The sequence below is a fragment of the Ceratotherium simum genome, chromosome 11 (assembly GCF_057802395.1).
Source record: "Ceratotherium simum simum isolate JZ-2026a chromosome 11, ASM5780239v1, whole genome shotgun sequence".
Lineage (NCBI taxonomy): Eukaryota > Metazoa > Chordata > Mammalia > Perissodactyla > Rhinocerotidae > Ceratotherium > Ceratotherium simum.
The window spans coordinates 34,971,534-34,997,368 of NC_141910.1; the positions used below are offsets into that span (position 1 = coordinate 34,971,534).

Consider the following 25,835-nt stretch of genomic DNA (forward strand, 5'->3'; position numbering starts at 1 on the left):
CTAATATTTACTTTATCCTTTTCAGTTAAATGTGCTTTTGCAAGCTACCTAAAATTCTTTTAACTAGCTGGGGAGAAAAAAGGAGGAAGGAGCAAAATTTGCCCAGCCCCAAAAGAGCACATGGACTGAAGGAAGTGACACTTAACCCCCTTCTTATTCTTTGTCTAAACCTCACAAACCCTGAAAATGCCCTCGAAGCTCAACTGAATAAGCAGTTTCACTCCCACTCCACACCCCAGCAGGAAGGAAAAAGGTCTACTACACAGATTTTTTGCTTATAACATAACCAATGATAAAAGTGACACAGTGAGTACAAACAGAAAGGGAGAAAAATGACGGCAAATTAACCTTTCCAACAATAACATGGCACTTTTCATTATGCTGCACCCTGGTCAAAAAGCTACAGAAAACCTCAATCCTATATACAAAGTGCAGGTCTGTGCCTTGGCCTGCCCCAGGGGCCCTCCACAGCCTGGAGCCATTTTTCCTCTTTTCATCCCTACCTCCCATTCCTGCCCTTTGAAGGCTTCCCACTCGACCAAAACACTCGGCTCACTGTCCCCACCCCAACCCCTGCCACCCCCGAACACACACTCTCTACGCTTTCCTGCTCTGTGATTTTGCTCATGTCTTTCCCTCTTCTGAGGGGAAAAATCACCTATCCTGCTTCTCTCCTCCTATTCAAGTTTTGCTCCTTTTTCAAAGCCCATTCAAATCCCCAAAGAATCCTCCCCCGACACTACCACCGACAGTAGTCTCCCTTCCTTGATGACCTCACATTGCTTACTGACCAAACCACTCACTCACACTAAGGTCTTTTAACAACTCCCCTAGTGTTTAATTTCTTAAGAATCTCCACGTTTGCCATATTTTATCTTCAGGGTAAAGACTGTGACTTATAGTTTTTTTTTCCATGTCCTCCACAGTACTTGGCTGATGCACAGAAAGCAGTCTGAAAATAAATGTCTCCCTACTTGTTCAGGGCAACGAAAGGTATCCTGAGTTAAATTTACCTTCTGATTCAAAGGGGATATAGTGTCAATGGCAGAATCAACAGGAAAAATCTGAATCCTCTGTTCCGTATAGGTGTGAAAGTTCAGAAGAGCCGTCACAAGATCCTGAACCAAAGCCAGGGCCTGCCCAGCAACGTCCCGCATCTTCAGCTTCAAAATGACAGGCATACAAGTTCAAGTCAACTATCAAACTGTTATTCTCAAACAACATTATTAGGTCTGCATTTGGAGAAAACATTTGAATTCTGGTACAAGTATTCCTTAATTTAAATTCATTTGCTCCCCCACTTGGATTTTAATATTCCCATCTCAGTAAATTAGAAAGCCGCCAGTGTTGGCAAATACAACTCCTCCACTTAACCTAGACCATTTAAATGCAGGTCCACCAGCCCAGAAGAAAGGTGAGGCTCACGAAATTAGTGCACCCCATAATTTAGTTCTAATGTTATCAGAAGAGAGAGAGAAAGAAAATCTATATTACTTACGAATTCAATAAACAGCAAGTTATACAATTTTTTAAAAATGTATGAGCAAGTCAAGCAAAAGTTAAACACAACGGTTTGGTGCACTAAACAGAGGCCCAAACAACAAATTCTGGTTTCTGAAAAGTTTGACATGCACATCGCTAAAAATAAAAACATGTACTTCATCTTTACCTGATGTCTCCTATTGTGGAGTGGAACATTCAGAGCGTTATACTGACTATATTCTACAAAACAAAAACGGATGTACATTAAGTTTCTCATTTTACATTTACAGAAAAACAGCTTAACTGCAAAATAATGCTGCAAAATTAGCTTTACATAAGAATTTAAAATGATCAAAGCTACAATCACAGTACAGGAGAATAAGTGAATTTACATAGAATCAGTTATTTTTCAAAGTAATATTTCTAATTATTTTTACCTTCAGGAACCAAAAACAAACAATCAAACCCTGAGTTTGCTTCTAAGAAATCATTTCAAAAACTTCTTTGGGGCCCATCAAGATTACTTAGAAAGGCTCATGATGTTCTTGCTATCTTCAGTCATTCCCCCTTCTAAAATAACCCTGTACACAGCTGCCACACTAATCCAAAAATACCACTGTTTTCATGACACCACAATATTTGAAAATCTATCCCTGTCTGCTACTGCTGACCCCAACGACTCAATCCTAACTTTTCTGGGTTGGTTTCCATACCTTTCTCACAGTCCTCTCGTCTCCGCTAGGATCCGGTTATCAACCTCTGATTGCTTCCCAACACCTGGCCTCACAATTCTTTGACTTCCGCATTTTAATAACCTTCATCTCTGCACACCACTTCAGCCACTCAAACCTTCCCTCCACTGCCTTGGTCAGAAAGACCCCATTGCCAAAATCTGATTCAGAAAGTCCCTATGCCATTCTCATCCAATTCTCTCATGTCCCCATTTCTATTACATCAGCTTGGTCTCCCATCCATCAACGTCTCTCTATTCTCCTCTCAGCCCGCGTTGAACCATGCTTGTTTTCCTTCCCAGCCTGGTCCATCATTTTCAACAATGCTCTTGCTAACCCAAAACTAGATCAGGGTCCACAATATATTCTACCTAACTTACAGGGGGCTTCAACGCTACTCAGCAATCCATGATTTCATTGCTGGGTCCCTATCACACTTCCCATAACATCTACTCCAAACCTTTTCCATTTTAAGCTCCTAATACCATTCCTCATTGCCTCCCCTGCCTCATGGATGGGTTGGCCTCCCCCTACAATGCCAAGAAGACCAGAGCCAAAGCACAAGGGGTTCTTACACTCTCCACCCTCCATCTCAGAGTCTATGGCTTCACATATCCTTCCCTCAGCTAAGCTTCCTCCTGGGCCCCTACTAATAGCTCCTTCTGACTCCTGCAGGGCCTGGTCCCTCGATCACCCCCTCCTTGTTACACCTTCAAAATTACCTCATTACAAAAAAAGCATTTGTTGCAGCTTCTTGAACTCTATCTCCACAGTGACTTCTTCCCCTTTACTTATCTCACACTTAATTCTCTGCCCTCACTCGTCCCCTGCGCAAACAACCTTTTCTTTTACTCTGCTGGAGTGTTGAGCTCTCATCCTTTCTCATCTCCTTCATTCTCACTGCTCAAAAAACAGCATGTCTCTGCCTGTTTCCTCAGCATCCACTCACCTCTAACTCTTATGCTAGCAATCTGGTGTCCACCTCTACCCTGCATGGAAGCACTTCTCTGAGAGGTCACTAGTCCTCTAGAAGTCACCAAATCCAGTCACCAAACCCAGTTGCCTTTACTGTCATCACTCTCTCTGACCTCTCCACAGTAATGCACAGAACTGACCAGCAACACCAGGCTGAACACTCCCTTCCCTGGCTTCTCTCTCACCCTATTTCCCCAACTCCTCTCTATCTCAGCCCCTCCCCTTCCTGATCACTGCGATGGAGAACTCTCCAAGGACCCTGCACAGGCCTCTCTGCACTTTGTACCCCTCATTCCCACCACTCCCAACAGGTGGGCTCATCCATCCCCAGAGAGTCAATGTCAGTTTCCCTCTGGAGGTCTAGGCTTTTATTTATAAATGCATACACCAATAGGTAAATAGATACACACCAATCTATCTGTCAGAATATTAAACAACAACAAAGGTAACCTCACCATTTTTCCTATAAACCTGTTCCTCATCTGCTTCTTTGGTTTCTGTCAACTGCACCACATCTTTCCAGCACACTGCCTCCTCCCTCTCCCTCGCCCTCCCTCTCTTGCCTCCTTGCATCTCCCTGACAACTCAGGCTCAAGGCTCCATAATAGCACACCAGGATTGTCATCACAATAGTTTCAGCACCCCTTCCCTATTCCAGGGTAGTCTACATTCTTGCCAGATTAACTTTGTGAGTACACAAATCTCATCATGACATTCCCTGGACCAAAAGCTTCTCCAACAACCCTACTGCCTTGTGAATTAAATTTCAAGTCCTTTTCCCAGAACTCTAGGGTCCAGTCCTACCCTCCCTTTCATAACTTACCTATCATTGACCTCTACCTTCCACCCACTCTAGCCTCCTGTCATACTTAACTAATGACTACTTGTCAGGCCACAACAGCATCTTTTCTACTACCTACCACACTCCACACAATTCCCTGGCTCGCTCTCCCTCATCTCTGCCCAATAAAACCTATTCACACATCCAGGCCCAGCTTAAAGCACACTTCTTCCAAAAGGCTTCCCCAAACAACCCTACCAACAGTAATCTGTCCTGCCTCTGAAACCCCACGAGGTTCTTTATGGAACAGTTTAGCTTATATTTTAGATATTTCTATATATTATCTCTCCTCTACTGGACTATAAATTCCTTAAGGGTAGACATTTTTGTCATGAATTTTTGCATCCCCTACGCTCCCTACCCATCTGGATACTCAGCAAATGATCTCTAAATATTTTGGAACTAAAAGAAGTAAGTCAGCCCTGGTGGTCTAGTGGTTAAGATTTGGCACTCTCACCACCGCAGCTCGGGTTCGTTTCCTGGTCAGGGAACCACACCACCTGTCTGTCAGTTGTCATACTGTGGTGGCCGCATGTTGCTGTGATACTGAAAGCTATGCCACTAGTACTGCAAATACCATCAGGGTCACCCATGGTGGACAGGTTTCAGCAGAGCTCCCAGACTAAACAGACTAGGAAGAAGGATGTGGCCACCCACTTCTGAAAAAATCAGCCATGAAAACCCTATGAATAGCAGTGGAGCACTGACTGATACAATGCTGGAAGGTGAGAAGATGGTGCAAAAAGGCCAGGCAAGGGTCGGTAGGAGTCGGAATCAACTCCATGGCACTAACAACAACAAAGAAGTAACCCACATTGACATGCTAAAGATCTAAAGCAGGGTGACAACTAGTATTGGAAAAGGAAGCATAAATCCAAAAGAGAATCAGAAGGAAGTTATTAGAACCTGATGACTAATTGATACAAGGATTAAAGGGAAAATGAAATGCCAAAGTTTCAAGTCTCGTGGATCAAAGTATGCTCGTGCTATTTACATTATGTAGAAACCAGAAACAGGTGTTTGTTTTCAGAGGAATTGAGGTTTTTGATATAATAATGACACATGCTGATTTTACTGTTAGATCAAACTGCTGTTTTTCTTTGGTGCCTTTTCTTTCCTCTTTTTTAGGTCTTCCCTAAGAAAAATTTAGGAGAAGTAAAAAATTCATTTCAATCATGATTGTAAAAAAAGAAATGCGTACTTATGTGAATGTGAGTTTCAATACTTTCTTTATTTTCAAGGTTTTGATTTAATTCTTGTCTAAATGTTACAAAATTGGCACCTATTATACATCTAAGTTGATTTTTTTTTAAGTTCTTTTTGTTGTTCTTAGCTGTGTAAATTACCAGACCATTCGCAGAGTGAACAGGAAGCAGGACTTATCCCAGTCAGCTCCCCAACTATCACTGGGGATTGTCCAAGCGCTCCCAGGCTGAGAAGATCCACTTCCCACTTCCCCCGCCCCACCATGAACAACAACTTTTCTTGTACAAGTTTTCAGGTACTTTATGTGCAGGTTGGTTTTTACCTTGGGGTATGCTAAATATGTGCAATTTAAAAAATGTGGATTTGGGCTTCTTCCAAGAATGCTGGCTTTGGAGTAGTTACCTCACAATTTAAAATCTCCCTATGAAATATGAGGGCCAAAGCTGATCAAAAGAACAAAAAGAAAGCAACCCTCTGTTGGACCAATGAAGTTTTTTTGCCAAATAGATTAGAAATTATTTTAATTAGTTAGCTACTACAGAGAGGTTCAAAGTTGCGAATAATAGAAAACCATACATAATACCTACTTGTATCATTAAAAGGTACTTTTTCATTGATGATTGATAAGGATTCCTCTAATCTACCTGACAAATCTTCATGAAGATTCTTTAACTGTAATTGACTGAAAGAAAAAAATACAAAACCACATTACCACCAGACAGTGGATCCTCATCTGCTTGTTACCTCAACAGCTGGTATCAGGCTTTCAGAGAACTGTGCCTGACATCTGGGATACTCTTGGTGGTAGAGAGTAGTTAAATGATGAGGATAAGAAAAATACTTGCCTCGATTCAAAAGCCCCTGAGACTTCTGTTGAATGATGTTCGAGTTTGAAAGAATTTATCACAGTCCCAGTATCTTTTATTTCCCCAAGCTCAAAGTAATCTTCAAGCCATTTCAAAATCATAAATTTTTTCTTTACGACACATAAATGTTTGTTCACATATTACAGTATTTTAAGTATATCAGATTTTTCTTCCCTCAAGCTCAAAATCTGACAAATTTTCTGGTTTTGATTCAATTATGAGCATAGGTACACATCTAAACCATGAATGTAATTCTACCCATACAACTAAATTGAAATAAGAAATTCACTTGATTGATCCTATTAAAACCTAAACTATTATATCATGTATCAAATAAAAGGTGGAATATGCTTTTACCAGCCATCGATAAGTAATATTTTAATTTATCTCCAAATTAGATCACATAACCTCATTTTAATCAAAACGTATAATTAAAAGGTTGGCACAGTGATGATTAGTCAGTTTTCCTGCCTGGGACTATCAGAAGGCCCTCTCTTTAGTGTAGTCTGAAACAGCAAGTACCCTATCCTCAGTACAAAGCCCCAGGACGCTATCTGCCACAGCCCAAAACACGTGCAGGCTGGGGACTAATGCACAAGCCGCTCTACCAAGAAGGCACAAGGCCCCAGAGATAACAGGACCCTGAAGATTACCTACTCCTATCTCATTTCACGTGTGAGAAAATTAAGACAGAGGAGCTGCTAAACCAAAACTCAGGTCTTCTGATTCTTACTTCAGGGCCCCTTGGAACTCACGTTTCACATACCATTCTTCTGTTCGAAGCCGACATTCCTTGGCCTCCTTTTCTAGAGTCTGAGATTTTACCTGAAGTTTAGAAGAAAAAGAAAAGCAGATGGCGCAGGCTACAGATGACAGCATGCTCAGGAGACACTGCAGGCAACAGTCTCACCTTGAAGGACTAACTCTGTGTACTATCAAGTGCTCGGAAGGTTTACAAAAGTCTGGACTATCTCCTAACATGCTCTCACCAACAGTGGGGCTTACTTCTAGTTTGGCCTTGTCGTTCTGCAGCTTCTCGATGGTTTCCATGTACTTCCGCGTCAGGCCGTCGACCACGGCCTGGTGCTGGGATGCCTCCATCTCCAGAGTGGCCAGCCGACTCCTCAGCTCTGCTTCCACATGCTTGTGCTGCTCATCAGCTTCAAAAAACTGAAAGAAAAGATCATTTCCTCTTCTCACAATGTCCTAATATATACAAATGAAGAGAAAAACAACAGCGGTGACTATTCATTGAGCAACTTCCATATGGTTCCATATGCTCACTATGCAAAACCTACATGGGCCTGATCTCACTGAATCCTCACAGTACGTCAGAGGTAGTGCTATTGCTATCCCTCCTTTACAGAAGGGGAAACCGAAGCTTAAAGGGGCTACATAACTTGTCAAATGTCTCACAGCCAAAATATAATAGAAATGAGATTTGACCACAGGAGATCGACTCCAAAGCCCACACCTCCTTCCTCTCAGTCTCATGAATTTCTATTTCAATTTCTGGCACACAGAGAATTCAACTGACCAGGGTATAACTTTCCTACTACTCTAACTTCCACAATTAAATAATCAAAATTGAAATAGATGTTATTCCTCAAACAGGTAAAGCTCTTTTCCTTAACGAGAATCCAATACTAATTACGAATTATGAATACTTAATACAAATGCCAGCCCTTGTAGTCTAGTGGTTAAGATTCAGCGCTCTCACCGCCATGGCCCAGGTTCGTTTCTGGTCAGGGAACCACACCACCCGTGTGTCGGCTGTCATGGTGGCTGTGTGTTGCTGTGATGCTGAAAGCTATGCCATCGGTATTTCAAATAACAGCAGTGTCATCCACAGTGGACAGGTTTCAGCGGAGTTTTCAGACTAACACAGACTAGGAAGAAGGACCTGGCCACCCACTTCCAAAAAAATAGGCCATGAAAACCCTATGAATAGCAGCGGAGCATTGTCTGATACAGCGCAGGAAGGTGAGAGGATGGCGCACAAAGACCAGGCAGGGTTCCGCTCTGCTGTACACAGGGTGGCTAGGAGTCGGAATTGACTCGACGGCACTAACAACAACAACACAAAATGCACTGAGCTCAAAAATTCATTTTTTTAACATTCTCAACACTGAGAATTAATGCATATTTATTTTCCACCATTTCACTATTCTCACCATTTCACAAAAAAAATCAGGAGCCATAGTTGGGTACACTACACTATGACTCTTACAATATGGTAAATATTTGGAGGCAGACATTGATTATTCAATAGTCAATAAACATTTGGGGGCCTGCCACGAGTGAGGCCCTGTCCTAAGGCTGGGCATACAAATCCACATAGTCTGTACCCTAACAGAACTTACAGACTAACAGGTGAACAGATAAAAACCAACTAAACAGTAATAAATTAAAAAGTAAACATTACTTATTGATAAGCCCTCATCTAAATGATCCATCCACCCATTTCCTTTAGAAAATGAATTGTGCCCAGTATATTTCTGTATTGTTAAGTTATGTTATTCTGCTGCCCTCTAAACAAATGCATACTTCAAAGCATATGCTCATTTTAAGGTACGAATGAGATTTAAGAAACGAATAAATGACATTGACATATATACCTAACAACCACAGGAGACATTAAAACACCCACACATACACAAAACATTCTATCTTGCGTTGGTTTTTCCACATTCCAGATCATCCAGGCCATTTTTTAATTCATATAGAAAAAAAGAAATATTTTCTCACTTGTATATGCAACCGTTCATTCTCTTCTATCTTCTTTTGCAGATCTTCATCAAAGACGCTCTTCTGCTCTTGACTCAACTGAGAAGATTCTCCACTTTTCTGATGGAAAGAATAAGTTATGTCCACATAACTTTCATCCTTTAGAGAAACATCCTAAGGTACACAGATTCTCTATCACCTTAGTAGCTTGTCTCTTCTACGTGTTCACCATTCTCAACAGTCCTGCAGAGGGTATACAGTCCATCATTTAACTTTTCCTAAGTGACACAAGTTGCAACTGCAAATATTGCAATGAGCAGGAAAGCTTAAAAAAGAAAAAAAAGGAACAGATACGGCTCACTGTTCTTTGCAGATGAATTCAGGAGTAGTTCTGCTGGAAGACAGAGCAAACCCAGAAAGCTAGCAATATAAATATGCTAATAAATATTTCAATTTGATCTTTCGGTTTGGGAAATGACAGTTTCAGCAATTTCATGAGTCTGAGTTGTTAAATTTCTTTAAGAAACTGTAATAAATTACTTAACAGCATTCACAAAGATACATTTATACAAAAGTTCATATAATTTCTAATTTAAAAAAATATATAACGTATAAAACAAAGCTATTATAAATAAACAGAAAGAAAAAGCTCAAAGATTATGAAAAATACCTTACTTTTGCTTTTTTATCAATATTAACTTTTTCTACATAGAATAGCACTATTTAAAAGAGCCAATAATGAACATTTGTTTTCATGGAATACCAGAACTGAGACTATCGGACAGTCTAACAATGAAACTGTTCAGACATCAGTCACTACCCTTCTCTAGCTTGCTTGTTACCCTCACTCTTCACTGAAAATGAAGTCATCTACTGATCCAATGTGAACCAATGATTAAAAAGCCCTTCGAAAATGAAGTAGCTATTTTTAAAAAAACATTAAATATCCATCGTGTTTGGGACATAAGAGGTGCATAAGGAACACTGCTGAATGACGTATTCTGGGTCCTTAGTGCTTCCAAATCTGGAAAGCTTTAATTAACAGTAATTCAGAAGAGTTACACTCCAACCTCTGCTAAAGCAGCCCAGGAGAAGACCTTACTAACCTGGGGAGCATGGTTATTCGTTCCCCAAGAGTTTTTCAGAATTTCCAGAGCACATGTATTTTGACAAAGTTTCCCAAGTGATTCTAATGCATACCTGTTTTGCCCTCTCTGTTCCCCACTTATTCGAAAATTACTACTCTAGAGAATTCTTCCGTGTAGGGGAAATGCATATGGAAAGGTATTAAGACATAATTATGTCAACTGCCCAACATATGGTAAATACAATCCTAGGCACTTTTGCATGATCCCATTTAATTCTGACAACAAACCTGAGAGTATCATCCCCACTTTATTGATGAAGAAACTGAGGCTGCAAGGCTAAAAAATTTGCCTACAGTCATAGAACTATAAATGGCAGACAAAGAATTCAAGCCTGGGCTTAACTCCAAAGCCTTCCTCCACACTGCTTTTCCCTCCACACAGTGCTGCTTCAGAGTTACTGTGGGCCTTCTTCCTCCCTCCTGTCATTCTATTATTACTGCCTCAATCCACACATTTGTGGGGTGCTGTTCCATATACATACACAAGACTTAAAGACTCAATTTCCTAATCATAGAACATTCAAAAGTACCAGATCATCCATCTTAGAGCAGTAAGAATCTTGCTTCACTATATAAAACCATAAGGAAAAAAATTTATTTTTACATCTCAGGACAAAAATACCAAACTGGCCTCATAAGAATAAACACTAAGAAAATATAACTGCAGCAAACTTATAAGCCTAAGGTATGAGTATTCCAACTGCTATCTCACGTGAGCAGTTCCACTTTGACAGTGCTTCTCATTTTATTTTCCCTACCTCGGGTTACCGGCAACTTGGTATAACTAACAGATATTAATAATTTTGACCAATGTGAGATATTCCATTCACTTTTCTCAGTCACTAAATCAACTATGTACATGTTTGCTCCTAATAAATTCTATAAAACTCCCTTTCATATGAAAATGCCTCTAATACTTCATATATATTAATAGTAAATGTCTGCTTTCTTGACCCAATTTCCAGGTGTAATAATGAAACATGAGAGAATTTGGAGGTGGGGTCTTCTGTTAAAACCATGATGGCCTGCAGATGTCTGTACCTAATGACAAGGCCACACTAACGTGCTTTTCCTTGACCTACCTTGTTTTTCTTGCCTCGGGGTTCACTGAGCGCCAGCTCATCTTGAAGCAGTTCTACCCTCTTGGCAAGCTGCAGATTTCGAAAAGTTAAACTGTCCATTTCCTGCTGTAGTTTCCTCAGTGACTGATCCTTCATTTTCATTTGTTCCTACATCAAAGTGAAAACAGACCACTCCTTATAATTTAGCCTTAAGGTTTAAAAATAATGAAAAAAAATTTTTCGTTTCATCAAAATATAATCAAAACCTCCGGCTTTAGGGAACTCAAGTTGTATGTTTATTATTCCAGTTCTTATGTTTTTAGCTCTGTTTTGTAACAAAATCATTTTTTGGCCAAGTAAGTAAATTTAAACATAAAATAAAAAGAATATATATATACTGAAGTAACAGATAGTCATTAACTTAAAGTAAAATATCCGCAACTATATGTTGTTAAACAATGCTGTTATATATGTCTGACAGTGAACAGACACAAAGCCCAAAACCACAAATTTATAAACTTGAATTTTTAAAGAGAATCTCAGACTCACTGATGAGGCCCTTCTGTGAGCAAGAATGGGAAGAAATATATTTGTATTTGTCTTTTTCTATAAATCTTCCCTGAATTTAAGTCAGTCAAAATGAAGTCTTTTCAACACATTTTACTTTAAACTATTCTGATTTGTTAAAGATAAAAATCAATATCATCCTAACACAAGAATATTTTCTTGTCAGATGCTGTTCTACATCAATTCACTTTACAGTTAAGCAAAAATAGAAACAAAATCTAAAATCTAAACAACACACCTTCTGCTGACCATTCTGTACTGTTTACACCATTATGGGGTAAGAAAATGGAAAACTAAAGAAATAGTTTTATTCTATTTAAAAAATATATTATTCTAAATATATCTTACGATGTTCTGACAAATTTGTATTCACTGGTAATCAAACACAGATGGCCATAAACTAGTGTGTATTTAAAGAACTGTACTTTTATTACCGTATTTTCATTATTCACTGAAAAACCACTGTAAAGCTAGGAGGTCAAGTTTTAATGATAGGTAATTTAAGTATATTGAAACAGCAACCTGAAAACCACAGGCTAGTGTCTGCAATCTACTGACCTTATCTTCACGCTGAGAGGAAGGCTGCAGGGATAGAATAATATGCCTCCATTAAGCAGAAAAACATTTTTCTTTTCTGTCGTTTGTTTGGTAAGCCCTTAATTTTTACTTGAACTTCAAAGGTAAACTTAGGCCCAGCCCATGTCCAAATTATCATATATTTAAAATTAAAAGAAATTCAAATCAATGAATATATACTGTATTTAACAATTCACTGAAGAGGCAAACCCAATATAATCAAAAGCCTACCATAACAGAGGACATGCTCACATTCCCATCGAGCAAACCAGCAAATTGTCATCTTACTGTAATTATAATAACCAGTACAATAAACAGTAAAACAAAAAGTAATCTCTTTATATCCTTATAATTAGTTAATCACTAGCTGACTAATGTTCTGTCTCCATTAAACAATCATTAATTTCACAAGACATCTATCCCAACCTCTCTATAAACCCCAGTTTCTGCAATGGGGATGATGATAACGTTATCCGCCCTCATAGAGTTGTTCTGAAAACTAAAGGAGATAATGGATGTGAGGGGTAGCAGAATACGCCACCCCACAATATGCCATTATGGCATACTGATTATTTTGAATTAAAGTTATTTAAGAAACAGCCAGTACAAGAAGGGCACTCTGACCCTCCTTTGTCCCCCTGAAAGCAGGAAATAAATTTCCCATGTGAAGGGTACTCTCCCTGCACCTGGAGGATAGAAGGCATCTTTGTCACCAGAGACAGGGAATTCAAGGCCGAGAAGGCTGTATAAACAAACCTTGTCACTTCTTCACTAATTTACTACCGCAAGCCCAAACCCCTTTTCTTGCCAATTCTTTGCAAATTTATTGTTTCTTTGTCTAAAAGGCATAAAAGCTGCCAGCTTTCGTCACTTCTTGCAGCCTCATATCTTTGGGGTTCCCATACGTACGAATTTTTTTTTCTCCTGTTAACCTATCTTATGTCAATTCAATAATTAGACAGGCCAAAGAACCTAGAAGAGAGAAGGGAAAAGTTTTCCTCCCCTACAGATGTAATGTACTTAGCACAATGCCTGACACACGGTGAGTGCTCAATAAATGGAACCTGCTGTCACCATCACCACTGTTGCCAACATCACAGAGTTAATCAAATACAACCAACAACAGGAGGGTGTTCAAACACCAGAGCTGGCTACTAAAACAAGCTAGCAAATACTTTCCCGAGTAATAGATTTTAAACATCATTAAGAGACAGAATGATCATTTCTTCAATGATTCAGGCAAAATAATAACTTGACTAACAAATTCTGACTATAAAGCATCTTTTTAATAATCTTGGCTTGGGTGCAGAGAGCTTAGGAAGTATGAGTTAAGGTGTTCTGAATGATCTCAGCCCTGAGTCTGTAAGAACAGCACCAGAAGGGGGGGCGCTCTCAAGAGACAGAGTTCTCTACTGTTGGGTCCAACACTGGCTAAGTAAAAGGACATATTTCTGGATCTTGGTTACCCGAGTAGAACCACCTAGTATATGTTACTGGTTCGGGGCTTCTCCAAAAAGAGATAATAGTAAAGTGAATCCTAATCTATTTTATCTAAAGAGGGAGTAAGGGAGAGAGTGAAAGAATGAGCAAGGCAGTATATTTAACTGACACTTGGCCAAGAAGGAATCCATATCCTAGAATGAATTTATCCAATTAAAAATATCATTAAGCAATATTTATTACACACCTACTAGAATGAGGTAGAAACAAATTCCTTCATCTCCTATCATATTTCTCCCCTGAGTCAACAAAGGTGCTGATGGTAAAATGTATCACTCAGAGTATCCTGATTAACACAAGTTATTACCATTAAATAGTCAACCCCAAAGCAAGATTAATGGACTAAATGATTCACACTTTCAAATCCATTTATTAGGGGACAACCATCTGCTGAATGCTAGGGATATAAATACGAACATGACAGAGCCCCCCTCAGAGTGCTGTCTAGTGATAAAGACAGCTAAGAAGCCCCATGAATCCAGACGAATTTAGCTAAACAAAGGCCTTGAGGTATAAGAGAATGCATTAAAGTCGAATAATACTTTTTTCTAATTTTTAGCAAGGAAATCAAAACACATCACATTCATACCTAAGCAAGTAGGAGAGTTAAACATAAAAAACTATATTACTTTCCCCTATCCCTTGTGAATCGGTGTCAGAGTTGGCACTTTAACCTAGAAAACCAGCTGAATTCCCCACTTGGAACATCACCAAACACTAACTTAACCCTCACAATACAAAGAGACTGTTGCATACCTTTTTTTTTTTTTTAAAAGATTTTATTTATTTATTTTTCCCCGCAAAGCCCCAGTAGATAGTTGTATGTCATAGCTGCACATCCTTCTAGTTGCTGTACGTGGGACGCCACCTCAGCATGGCAGGAGAAGTGGTGCGTCGGTGCTCGCCCGGGATCCGAACCTGGGCCACAAGCAGCGGAGCGCACGCACTTAACCGCTAAGCCACGGGGCTGGCCCTGTTGCATACCTTTAAAGCAGCAGAATTTGCTTGTTCATCCACAACACCTTTTTTCAGGACCTGATTCTGAGCCCGAAGCTGAAAACAGAGGATGCAATAATTAATTTTTTATATAAAACAATCACTTATAGCAAGGAAATCACCATTACTTTACAGGAATCATTACACTGAGTAAATATCTTCTCACATATATATGAGAATAAAAATATTAGCCCCAAAAAGGATTGCAGATATCATCATTCTGCCATTTTACAGAGAAGGACACAGCGGCTGAGCTGCCCTATGACATGAAACTAATCAGCAGCAAAACTGAGACTAAAATCTACATCTCCTGACTTCCAGTACATGGTTCTTTCTATGAAACCAAGTCACCTCCTTACATAAAAACTAATACAATAAATAAACTGAATATGCCATATTCCTTGAAACTCTGACACACCATCCATTTGTAAAATACATACAATTGGACTAATTATGGAATAAGAATTGTACAGAAAATCAAAGTGTAGGGCATCAACATATCCAACGGGACACTGTGCCTAATATTAGTTATGCAAATGTCATCAGCGACAACGGCCTTGGGAGTGGTAGACTTGTTATCAGGCATCAGCTGAGGCAATGTACAAGAGCAACTAAGCAGCAGGCTCAATTCAGAAATTAACAATAAGGGCCAGCCCGTGGCTTAGCAGTTAAGTGCATGCGCTCCGCTGCTGGCAGCCCGGGTTCGGATCCCGGGCGTGCACCGACGCACCGCTTCTCCAGCCATGCTGAGGCCGCGTCCCACATACAGCAACTAGAAGGCTGTGCAACTATGACATACAACTATCTACTGGGGCTTTGGGGGGAAAAATAAATAAATAAAAATTTTAAAAAAAAGAAATTAATAATAATAGCAGCTAACATCTGAGTGCTCATTACATACCAGGCACTGTCCTAAGTGCTTTTCATGTATTATCTCATCTAATCCTCACAACCCTGTGAAGTAGGTACTATAATTATCACCATTTTACAGATGAGCAAATGTGGTACAGAGAAGGTAAGTGGCAATGCTGAGATTCAGATCCCAGCAGTTTTTTTGTGTGTGTATGAGGAAGATCAGCCCTGAGCTAACATCCATGCTAATCCTCCTCTTTTTGCTGAGGAAGACCAGCTCTGAGTGAACATCTATTGCCAATCCTCTTTTTTTTTTTTTCCCCCCAAAGCCCTAGTAGATAGTTGTACGTCATAGTTGCACATCCTTCTAGTTGCTGTATGTGGGACTCGGCCTCAGCATGGCCGGAGAAGCGGAGCGTCGGTGTGCGCCCGGGATCCGAACCCGGGCCTCCAGTAGCGGAACGTGAGCACTTAACCGCTAAGCCACCAGGCCGGCCCCCCAGACCCCAGCAGTTTTGATTTCAGAATCGTGATGGCATTAGACAATATTGGCTACTATTTTATAAGCTACCTATAAATGAGAAAAGCAGTGCACTGGAGAGGTGGGGGAAGCCTTTAAAGAGGTAGGACTTGGGCTTTTTCTTCCATAGTTAACTTTTTTAAATTGAGGTATAACTTTATTTTAAATAAAGTATACAAATAAAAAGCATACAGCTTGATGAATTTTTACTTATGTATACATCTGTATAACAACCAGTGGCAGAGTTTTAAAAGGCGAAATCTACTTCTGTAGTAAGAGGAAAGTTCTCCACAAGGAGAATACACAGCTTCTAAGTATAAATATATAAGTCCAAGGTAACTGAAAAAAAAGGTTAACAGACTAATATTCTGAGGGCTAAGTACAGAGAGCATGAAAGATCAGGTTCTTCTCTGAGAAACTGAATGAATGGAATGACTATATATCTATGAGCTTTAAAAACATATCTATTTCTAATTCTGCATAGCTCAGATCTGTCTCCTGAGAACAGAAACAACTCTTTGGTGCCACGAGTCGGAATATTTGAATACTAAATTTTAAACTGAGTATTTGAACTCAATAAAAATTTAGGTAAGATTCTAAGAAGAAAAGCAGGAATACTGCAGGCTATTCAACAGTTTGAGCAAAAGACAGACTAAAATGATGAGCTGCTTCTATTTTTAGAAAGTTAAAGATCACAGTTCACTACCACAACACAAAGAAGACTCAAATCTTGCTCTGTCATTTGCTAGACAACATAAACTTGAGAAATTCACTTGACCTTTCTGTGTCTGAGTTATATGTTCTATAAAACGGGTTAATATATCTACCCTATCTTCCTTCTTCTGAGGTTGCTGTGAGAATCAGATAAGAAACCTACGTCAAAGCACTTTCTAAACCATAAATTGCTCCACAAATGGAAACAGAACTCTTATTACTAGAATAGAATCAAAGGGACAACAGATATATTTATTATAGTTTGCCTAGTGTAAGGCATTGTGCTAAATGATATGGGGGAGAAAGAAGTAAAAGAAGTGGTCCCTGTTTTCAAAGAACTTATAATTTAAAAGGGAAGATAAAAGATAACTAGCAATACTGGTATTTCCTGCTATTAAAAAAAAAAGCAGGGGCCAGTCCAATGGTTTAGTGGTTAAGTTTGCACACTCTGCTTCAGTGGCCCAGGGTTCACAGGTTCAGATCCCGAGAGTGGACCTACACACCACTCATCAAGCCACACTGTGGCAGCATCCCATAAACAAAATAGAGGAAGATTGGCACAGATGTTAGCTCAGGGAAAATCTTCCTCAAGCAAAAAGAGGAAGATTGGCAACAGATGTTAGCTCAGAGCCAATCTTCCTCACCAAAAATAAATAAATAAATAAAAAGTAGTACAGACATTAAATTCTCTAGAACAAGGGCGGGCAAACTAAGGCTGGTGGGCCAGATTGGCCTGCTATCTACTTTTTCACTAAAGTTTTACTGACCACAGTCACATTTATTATTTATGTATTGTCTATGGTTGCTTCTGAGCTCCAATGACAGAGATGAGTAGCTGCCAACAGAAACAGTATGGCCCCACGCCTAAAACATTTACTATTAGGCTTGTTAAAGAAAAGTTTGGGGATTTCTGCTCTAGAAGTTCAGAAGAGAGAAATACCACTTTAATGTTGACTTCCATCATGTAGTATTTTGCTTTTTAAGCATTAGCAACTTACTCTTGGATAAGGCGCTACCCAAGAAACAGAATTCAATAAATACTTTCAAACCCATATAGCCAAAAGATAGCAATACTACTTTAGTCTTTGGGTTTCATCTCATGCCCCGGTCCTAACTTTGATCTATGATCTCTCACATGTCTTCTTTGTGTGGGATTTAGAAGCTCCTAAGGACTGCTTCAATGCAGATGAAGCTTGAAATCTGCTGAACTGATAATTTTCTGTAGAACCAGAACCACAGCGATTTAAAAAAAAAAGAACTTCACCTTTCATTTCTAAGGCACACTTAAAAGCTACTTAAAGCAAACTGAACAGCCTACTTCAGCAGAAAGCAAAACAAAATTTTCAAATTACTACTGTTTGGAATTTGATTATAATGAAAACTGATTTAGATTTTCCTCTGGAAAATACTGTTTGCTAAACTGATAATTCAAACATGGTTTCAATAAAACTGCTTAACAAAAAATGCAGCTCTCTTAGAAATATTTATCTAAAATACCTTTCTGTTATTTAGTAGGTAGAAAAGGATGACAATGACAAGCTCGGCATACTCCATTGTCGTGTTAACTACACTTTGTGGCATTTGGCATTTTCCTGCATTTCAGCATCTTTATTGCCACACTTCTGTGTTACTAAACCAACAGCTTGTCAAATGCTGACACTGCTGTGATCAGTCTGGTCTTTTAGAATCTATCTTTCTCCTCACCAGCACTCACCACAGAGAGGAGGCAAATGCACCGTGTTTCTGTTTTAGAAATAGCTACAAGGTCACCAGATGGTCACTAATGCCCCTAGGAGACAAGTATGGAGAATCCGATGCACATGGACGTAACAGAAACCATTGCCCTGAAGTCTCCATGAGGACAGAAAAACTCTCCACAAGGCAGTATAGCCTATTTCCAGCAGCTGGGCACCAAGCTCTTCTGTTCCATTCAGTAGAGGAACAGTACCTCTGAATCCCAACTATGAAGCCCTCTTAGTCCTTTTAAACCTCATTTTTCATTGTCTTGGAATCTTCTGTTTAGTTTTACCTTTACTTTGAAAGCACAGCCCATCCTCACTTTGACCACCCAAATCCCAGTTATTCTTCTAGAAGCCTACTTCCTATCTCTGGTCCTACTTCCCCCTATAAATTTTTCCTAACCACTCCCTATGGTCCATAGTGAGCTTGCCCCTCAGTTCCTCTGGCACTTGACAGTAACAAAGACATCTTATTAAACCATCCAGTTTTAGTTATACTTTTTAAAGTAGTGAATTTTACATTTACTAATTTATGTATGATTTATGATTAATTTACGATTTCTGTACGCATCTCCCACCTGCTAACTAAACTGTCCTTCAAGGTAGAGACTACAGTACGCTTCCTTGTAGCTCCTGCCTACAATGAAAGATCAATGCTATGGATAGAGAAAGCACTTAATAAATTTGTAGTTAATTAATCAAATTAAATACTGCATGTAAAAGGTGTTTAAATATAATGCATCATACAACTATATAAGAGACTGTCATCACTTTAATAGTACCTCTCTAAGACCCTTCTCCAAATGATTTGAACCTCATGGTCCTATTGGGCACCAAGAATCCTCAAAAGCCCTGAGCCTAACTCTCTACGACCAGTGTGCAGACCCTGCTCTATGTAACCCTGGTTCTGGTACAGCCCAGTCTCGCTCAGGCCTATCACAAAGCTGTTTCCCTAGGCGCAGAGAGTGGAGGTGAGCCGACTATCCTCTCTCTCACACCACTCTGACAAACTGTGATAGACTATTTGGCCCAAGATCAGGGATTTACTACCTTCCATCACAAGCTGTTAGAAAGGTTTGTGGGGAAAGAGAGATGAGTCACCCACATTCATTTTCTCATCTAATCCTCAACAATCTTCTGTGTCAGAAGTTTCATAGCTGTTTTCACGCAATGGACATTTTGACATTTATACATGTTTTACAACCCTGTAAAACAAATCTTTAAACACATAGCTTTCCTTCATTACAAAGTAACATGTGCAATAGACAACCCGAAGCCTATCCCTAAGCCTCACCAAAACCCTGACCAAAGCTTCAGAACACTGAAGACATCTGCAGATCCCGGCTTCAGTATCCCCGGCCTGGATGGTCCCTAAAACTCCTTCCAGTTCCAACATTTTAAGTATTCTAAAGCGCTGGGAATACCACTTAGTCTTTCTCTCCACCTACTTACTTGTTCCTCACCCTGGAAAGGGATGAAGTGTCTGTAGGCTGTCTGGTACTATGTGGGGTTATTTTGTCACTGAAGCAGGGACAAAAACCTTCTCCTCTCAGACCCGCCCTCAAATGGAACCCCTTCTCCTGCTCCTGCTCTGCTGTGGGGAAACTCATTAGGACAAAACCCCACCCCCAACTCTTGCAGTCTAGCTGCCTCATCACTGACTGGATGGGTAGGTCAGTTGAATTATAGAGGAAGAGTAGGACACCGCTTGTCTTTCCAAGGCTTTGCTAGGCAGTGTGGTCGGCTGACAGCTGCAACAGCATCACCTGGGAGCAGAATCTGAGGCCCCACCTCAGACCCACTGAACCAGAATCCGCAGTTTAACAAGGTCCTCAGGTGAATCACATAAATATTTACTTTTGTGATGCACTGATCTAGGGGCTAAGCCAGCACTGTTCAACAGAGTAGCCAACAGCCACATGTGTCTATTTAAATTATTTAAAATTAAATAAAATATGAAATTTAGTTCCTCAGTTGCGCTAGCCACATTTCAAGTGCTCAACATCCCCACATGGCTAGTGGTTACCTACTGGATAGTACAGATATAGCATATTTTCATTCTCATGGAAAGTTCTATGGGATAGCACTGAACACAAAGCCGTTTTCCAATCCAACTTTAGTAGTCAACCCTACACATCAGGGTAAAAAAAACCTGATACTCGATTTTAATCCAACCTCTCTCCAGAGTCTGTTTCTCTTATAGGAGGGGGTGATTAATCAGGTTCCACCCGGCCCTGCTACCTGGAAAGCAAACACACAGAATCAAAACTGACCCTTTCCCAATATGAATAGCTCTATACCAAGAGTGTAAGTCTGAAAGTTCCCAAAGGCAATCTCCTTCGTGACTAAAAGAAGCATCAACTGCAAAGTAAGCTGTTAGAGAAATAATGGATTTTGGCTTTCCCACTGGTTTCTATTGCCTTGATAAGAGTTTTAAAAAGATTATCCTTATCTGAGCAAAAACTACCATACCAATACCATTCCTTGAGCAATGGTTCTTAAACTCTGGTGTGCATCCAAATCACTGGAGACATTTGTTACAACACAGATTGCTGGGTCTGACCACCAGTATCAGATTCAGTAAGTCCGGGGTAGACTCAAAAATTTGTATTTCTAACTCGTTCCCAGATGCTGATGATGCTGATCTGCAGGCCACACCTTTTTTTTTTTTTTTTTGGTGAGGAAGATCAGCCCTGAGCTAACATCCATGCCAATCCTCTTTTTTTTTTTTTTGCTGAGGAAGACCGGCCCTGAGCTAACATCTATTGCCAATCCTCCTCCTTTTTTTTTGCCCTTTGTCTCCCCAAAGCCCCAGTAGATAGTTGTATGCCATAGTTGCACATCCTTCTAGTTGCTATATGTGGGACGCGGCCTCAGCAAGGCCGGAGAAGCGGTGCGTCAGTGCGCACCCGGGATCCGAACCAGGGCCACCAGTAGCAGAGTGCACTCACTCAACCGCTAAGCCACGGGGCTGGCCCCCCAGGGGCCACACTTTAAGAACCACTGACCTACAGTAACACAAACATTGGAAAGACAGTTATAACTTGAAACTTGCTTATACACATAACATGGTGCCAAAGAAGAGTGCAAGAGCTCCAGCAAAGAAAGCAGCTGAAATCAAATGAGCCAGGACTGAGTGCTCTTCACGTCTCTTCTCCATAATGAGATACCACAGTATCACATGCAGGGCAGGCCACGGATGAAACACCAAGTAAGAAATGGTCTTTGATTCTTAATCTATAGTGTAGTAAATGAGGCCTTGATTAGCTTTCCCTCACATCTCAAAGAGGTAGCTTGCACCTATTACCTATTAACTTCATAAACCTCTGAAAACCAGCCTCTACACACCTTTCTCCTCCCCCAAACTCTATTAAACCTGAAATCTTAAAAGCCTCCAATGATCTCCAAATTGCCCAAACCAGCAGTCTTAATCTCCAATTTTACTGACCTTTCCATAACACTTGATATTTTAGCAACCTGTCTGCTTCAAAAATTCTCATCTGCTTTGGCCTCCATGGTTCATCTGTTATCTAACTCAACCCTCAAGTCTCTTTAATGGGAGCTCCTCAGACCATTTTTCTCCTTCTCAGGAGGAAAGAAGATTATGACTGCAGTTCTTAGCAAGAAACAGTCCCCTTCCGGGAACACAGGCTGAGATCTGCAGTAAATAAGGATGAGAAGAGTCTACAAATGTCCTTGGTTTAGGGGTTATACTTGCTGCTCTCTTGATATGTAGGCCTCCTTCTACAGATTAAGAGGAAATTTTTCTTCGTTGTATCCTAAACAAGGAGAAAGAAAGATGTATCTGGATTTCAACATCAGCCCACAACTTCTGCATCAAGGAAGGTAATAAAAAGATAGAATACCTCTTCTATAGGCACAGGGCTGAAGGTAGCATAGATCTTATCTATAAATCGCTTGGCACTAGAATTGACAGGGAATAAAAAGCACATGAAATCTTTTGACCAATTTCTGTTCTCTTGTGTTCTGAAATTTCCATCACATTGCAATTAAAAGGATGAAAAATGGTCTAGCCCAACAGGGGAGATAACCTTAAGTCTGGCAAACCTCCTGCAGTCTCCTCAGCGTCTCCTCCTCCTCCTGCCACACCCTTCCCACAGGTGTTCCCCAAAGAGTCCACCCAAAGTGTTCTACCCTGATTAACTCTCACAGTTCAACTACTGTCTTTACGGGAATTATTCCAAAAGCTCTGACCTTTGTCCTGACTTTTAGCCAGACCGTGTCTTCTAGAAATGTTCAGCAATTACCTCAACATCACCTCAAGCTCCTCTGTGAATAAGATAACTTGAACGTGCCTTCCAACCCTAAAAGTCTATTATTGCATCTCACCTTTAATACACTCCTTCACTCCAAACTGCCTCACCTTCTTGCCCGCCATCCTGTCAGCGGCAGTCATGTCCCCTCACCTCAGAACTTCAGGGTCAACTCCCAGTCTTCCCTTGCTCATCAAGTCCCGCAGAATGAATGAGACACAAGGATGAGTGCCTCAGACACTCTTTATATCCTTCATGAGTTAAGTGCTACGTACAAAGCAGGCGCTCAAAAAAGAGGTAAGCTGAGACGTATTTTTTAACCATAATTCCTAAATCTAGGCCGCCCTCTCCATCTCAACAGTCACTAACTTTATTTAATCCTACATTACTCTCCCCTATTCTAAGAGCCTACAGTCTGGCCTTCTCTTCACCAATCTTCCCCTATTTCAATCCATCCTCCCACACACTTACCAGTTTCCTTCCTAAAAGCAATGTACTTCTCCTGTTTAAAAACTTTTGACATGTCTCCATTACTCAAAAGATCAAGTTCAAACTTGCTATTTGACAACCCCAAGTCTTCATGATCCAGTCCAAATTACCTCTCCAACCCTATTTCACCACTCTCTGCCATGTATCTTACCATGCTTTCCTGTCAGCAAACATAGCCTGTTCCCTTTGCCTGGAGTGCTACCAGCCCTCCCTCCCTCTTCCCTACTCCCCAATCTGAGTAACTTCTACCCTTACCCTCCCTCTCTTCTGTGCTCCTACTCAATTAACACTTGTCATACTGTATCATAATTATGTACAGTGTTCGAACATTCTATTAAAGCCTTCTCCTTCAGCTGGAACTCTGCCTCACTCAACAGACCCTGGCAGACTATTCACAGGGGGCACATAATAAGTATCTGTTGAACAAAAGAGCTTACATATACAAAGAATAAAATCTTTCAAAGTTTTTATTACTTTTGGGAAGCTATACAATTAATTCAGCAATGCAGTCACTACTCAAAACATTGTTGGAACTCTCCTTTGCCATTTGGAATTGCCTTCTGAGCTTGTTTACTCTCCGGAGAAGAAAATCAGTCTTCTTACCTTACACTCATGAAACATTTTCACCCAAAAACAGTAGAGCCAAGTTTGAGTAGTGCCATCCTCTACCCACCTCACTTTATCATATGGATTTGTTCCAAACAACTTTTGGCCCTTTCAAAGAAGAAAACATTCCTTCAGAAGATGAAAACTTGCCATCACTGACAGTGTGCCACAGTCTCTTAAGGTAATTTCAAATGGAAATGCAAGTTTGCCAATGGTAGCACCACTGGAAAGTGTAGTATCTCAAAACGCTCCCATTTGATGGTGAAAAGACTTAAGTGTGTATATTTAGGCACAAGTTTTATTTTTCAAAGATATTTCATTTCACCTTGCTGAATTTAACAATGAAATCATAAGAAAAAAGTCTCAGTTTCTCCAAATTGTAAAAAGGGAACAAGTCTTCCCGTTGCCCCCTTGAATGCCAAGATCATTGAAAACTAAGCTTGATGACTGTTGAATCGATTTCCAAAGATGTAAGATTCCGCTTTTATAACTTCATTAGAATATTCTTCAGGCAGAACCACCCTACCCAGCAGCAGCACCGCCCTTTTCCAAGAAAAGAGTTCCATCATTTAAAAGACTGATGCCATAAACACGACAAAGGAGCAGGTCCCCATTTTGCTGAATTCAACATGTCCTGAGCACCTGCTGGGTGTTCTGCCCCACTCCAGGTGACCGAGGGAAAAGAGAGAGAAAAGGACACAGCCCTAGCACTCAAGCTTTCAAAAACATTTCCAGACAACATCTTGCCGAAGCACTGAATACATTCGTAACCACCCATCCCCGGTGAAGCAGTTTACACGCATGACGCTCTTTATCCTCCCGAATTGACTGCGGGCAGGCATATCTCTTCACCCTCATATCACCCCCCCGGGAAGGGAGCAAGCTTGATCTTTTCCGTCACTGAGCTGGAAAAACTGAGGAAGCAGCAGCGGAGGAGTGGTCCTCACCTTTCCCTTCCCCTCCCCACAAGCACCAGAGGCACCAGCCAGGATTTCTGACATCCCAGTCCCAAGCCTGCTGGTTCAGGCAGAAGACTCAAACTCCAGCTGCTTCCCGCAGAAACGCACACGGACCCAGACACCGCCCGGCCCCATCTCCTGGGAGCCGCAGGTGGAGGCACGGTAATGGTGGACAGAAGACGCGGAGGACAGAGGAGGGGCGCGCTCGCGTGCCCCCTCCGCCGTCCCCCGTCCGTCGCGACAAGTCGCTGCCAAGGCAACCCGAGGCCGCAGGGCCGGGGACCCCCGACTCCCCGCCCACGATGGGTACCTTCGAGTACTCCTGAGCCAGCTTCTGGTACTTCCCCTGCAACTCTGCCGAGGCCATGGCCTCCCCCGCCCCGTCCAGGCCAGGCTGCCCAGGAGCTCAGCCCCGCCCCCCTCCCCCACCCCCAGACACGCTCCGAGGCACAGCTCCACCAGCTGCTGCCCGCTTGGCCGCCGCCGCCGTGCCTCCTCCTCCACTTCCGGGTTGGCCCGGTGGGAGGAAGGCGGAGTGGGACCAGAGGCGGAGCGACTACCAGGGGCGGGGCGACGTCTTGACGTCACTGCCCCACCCTCCCGCGCCCGAGCACGTGCGCGCGCAGCCCTGCTGGCGCGCCTGGGCTCTGCCGCTGAGACCAGGGGGCGCCATCTTGACGCATGGTCCAAGATGGCGACCTAGAACGGAGAAGGAGAATCAAGAAGGGAAGAGGATGATGAAAGCCCACAGAATGGGCGGGGGACCAAGGAGAGGGCGGTGGTTGCGAAGAGCGGAGGACCGGAAGAAGAAACATTCTAAGCGCGTCAAGAATTCTGGCCGACTCCGTCCCCCTACCCTGCTGGTTCCCATGGTAACCGTCTGGCGTTTGATGGTTACATCTTTCAGAACGCGCGCCAGGAGAAAGACTTCTGTATTCCGCTTTCTTGTTATCTGGATGTGGTAGGACCGGACTTGCCCTGCATTGTAAACTCTCAGACGTCTCCGA

At 41.3% G+C, this 25,835-nt stretch overlaps 1 protein-coding gene across 4 annotated transcripts in view; it reads right to left on the bottom strand.

Moving 5' to 3' along the window:
• The window catches only part of PPP1R21 (protein phosphatase 1 regulatory subunit 21), a 66,810-nt gene extending 41,574 nt beyond the window's left edge, over nucleotides 1-25,236 (bottom strand). For 2 of the 4 annotated variants that reach the window (XM_087436802.1, XM_087436801.1), the window contains exons 1-9: nucleotides 25,139-25,215; nucleotides 14,664-14,732; nucleotides 11,058-11,204; nucleotides 8,850-8,948; nucleotides 7,107-7,307; nucleotides 6,868-6,926; nucleotides 5,823-5,917; nucleotides 1,670-1,722; nucleotides 1,014-1,163 (exon numbers count right to left, since the gene is read on the bottom strand). In XM_087436802.1, coding sequence (XP_087292928.1) covers nucleotides 1,014-1,163; nucleotides 1,670-1,722; nucleotides 5,823-5,917; nucleotides 6,868-6,926; nucleotides 7,107-7,307; nucleotides 8,850-8,948; nucleotides 11,058-11,204; nucleotides 14,664-14,732; nucleotides 25,139-25,195 — 930 coding nt within the window. In that variant the 5' untranslated portion in view covers nucleotides 25,196-25,215. Of the gene's footprint in view, nucleotides 1-1,013; nucleotides 1,164-1,669; nucleotides 1,723-5,822; nucleotides 5,918-6,867; nucleotides 6,927-7,106; nucleotides 7,308-8,849; nucleotides 8,949-11,057; nucleotides 11,205-14,663; nucleotides 14,733-25,138 lie in introns of all 4 variants that reach the window. The other 2 variants (XM_004436664.3, XM_087436804.1) reach the window with 2 other exon arrangements.
• Between the last annotated feature and the right edge of the window lie 599 nt (nucleotides 25,237-25,835).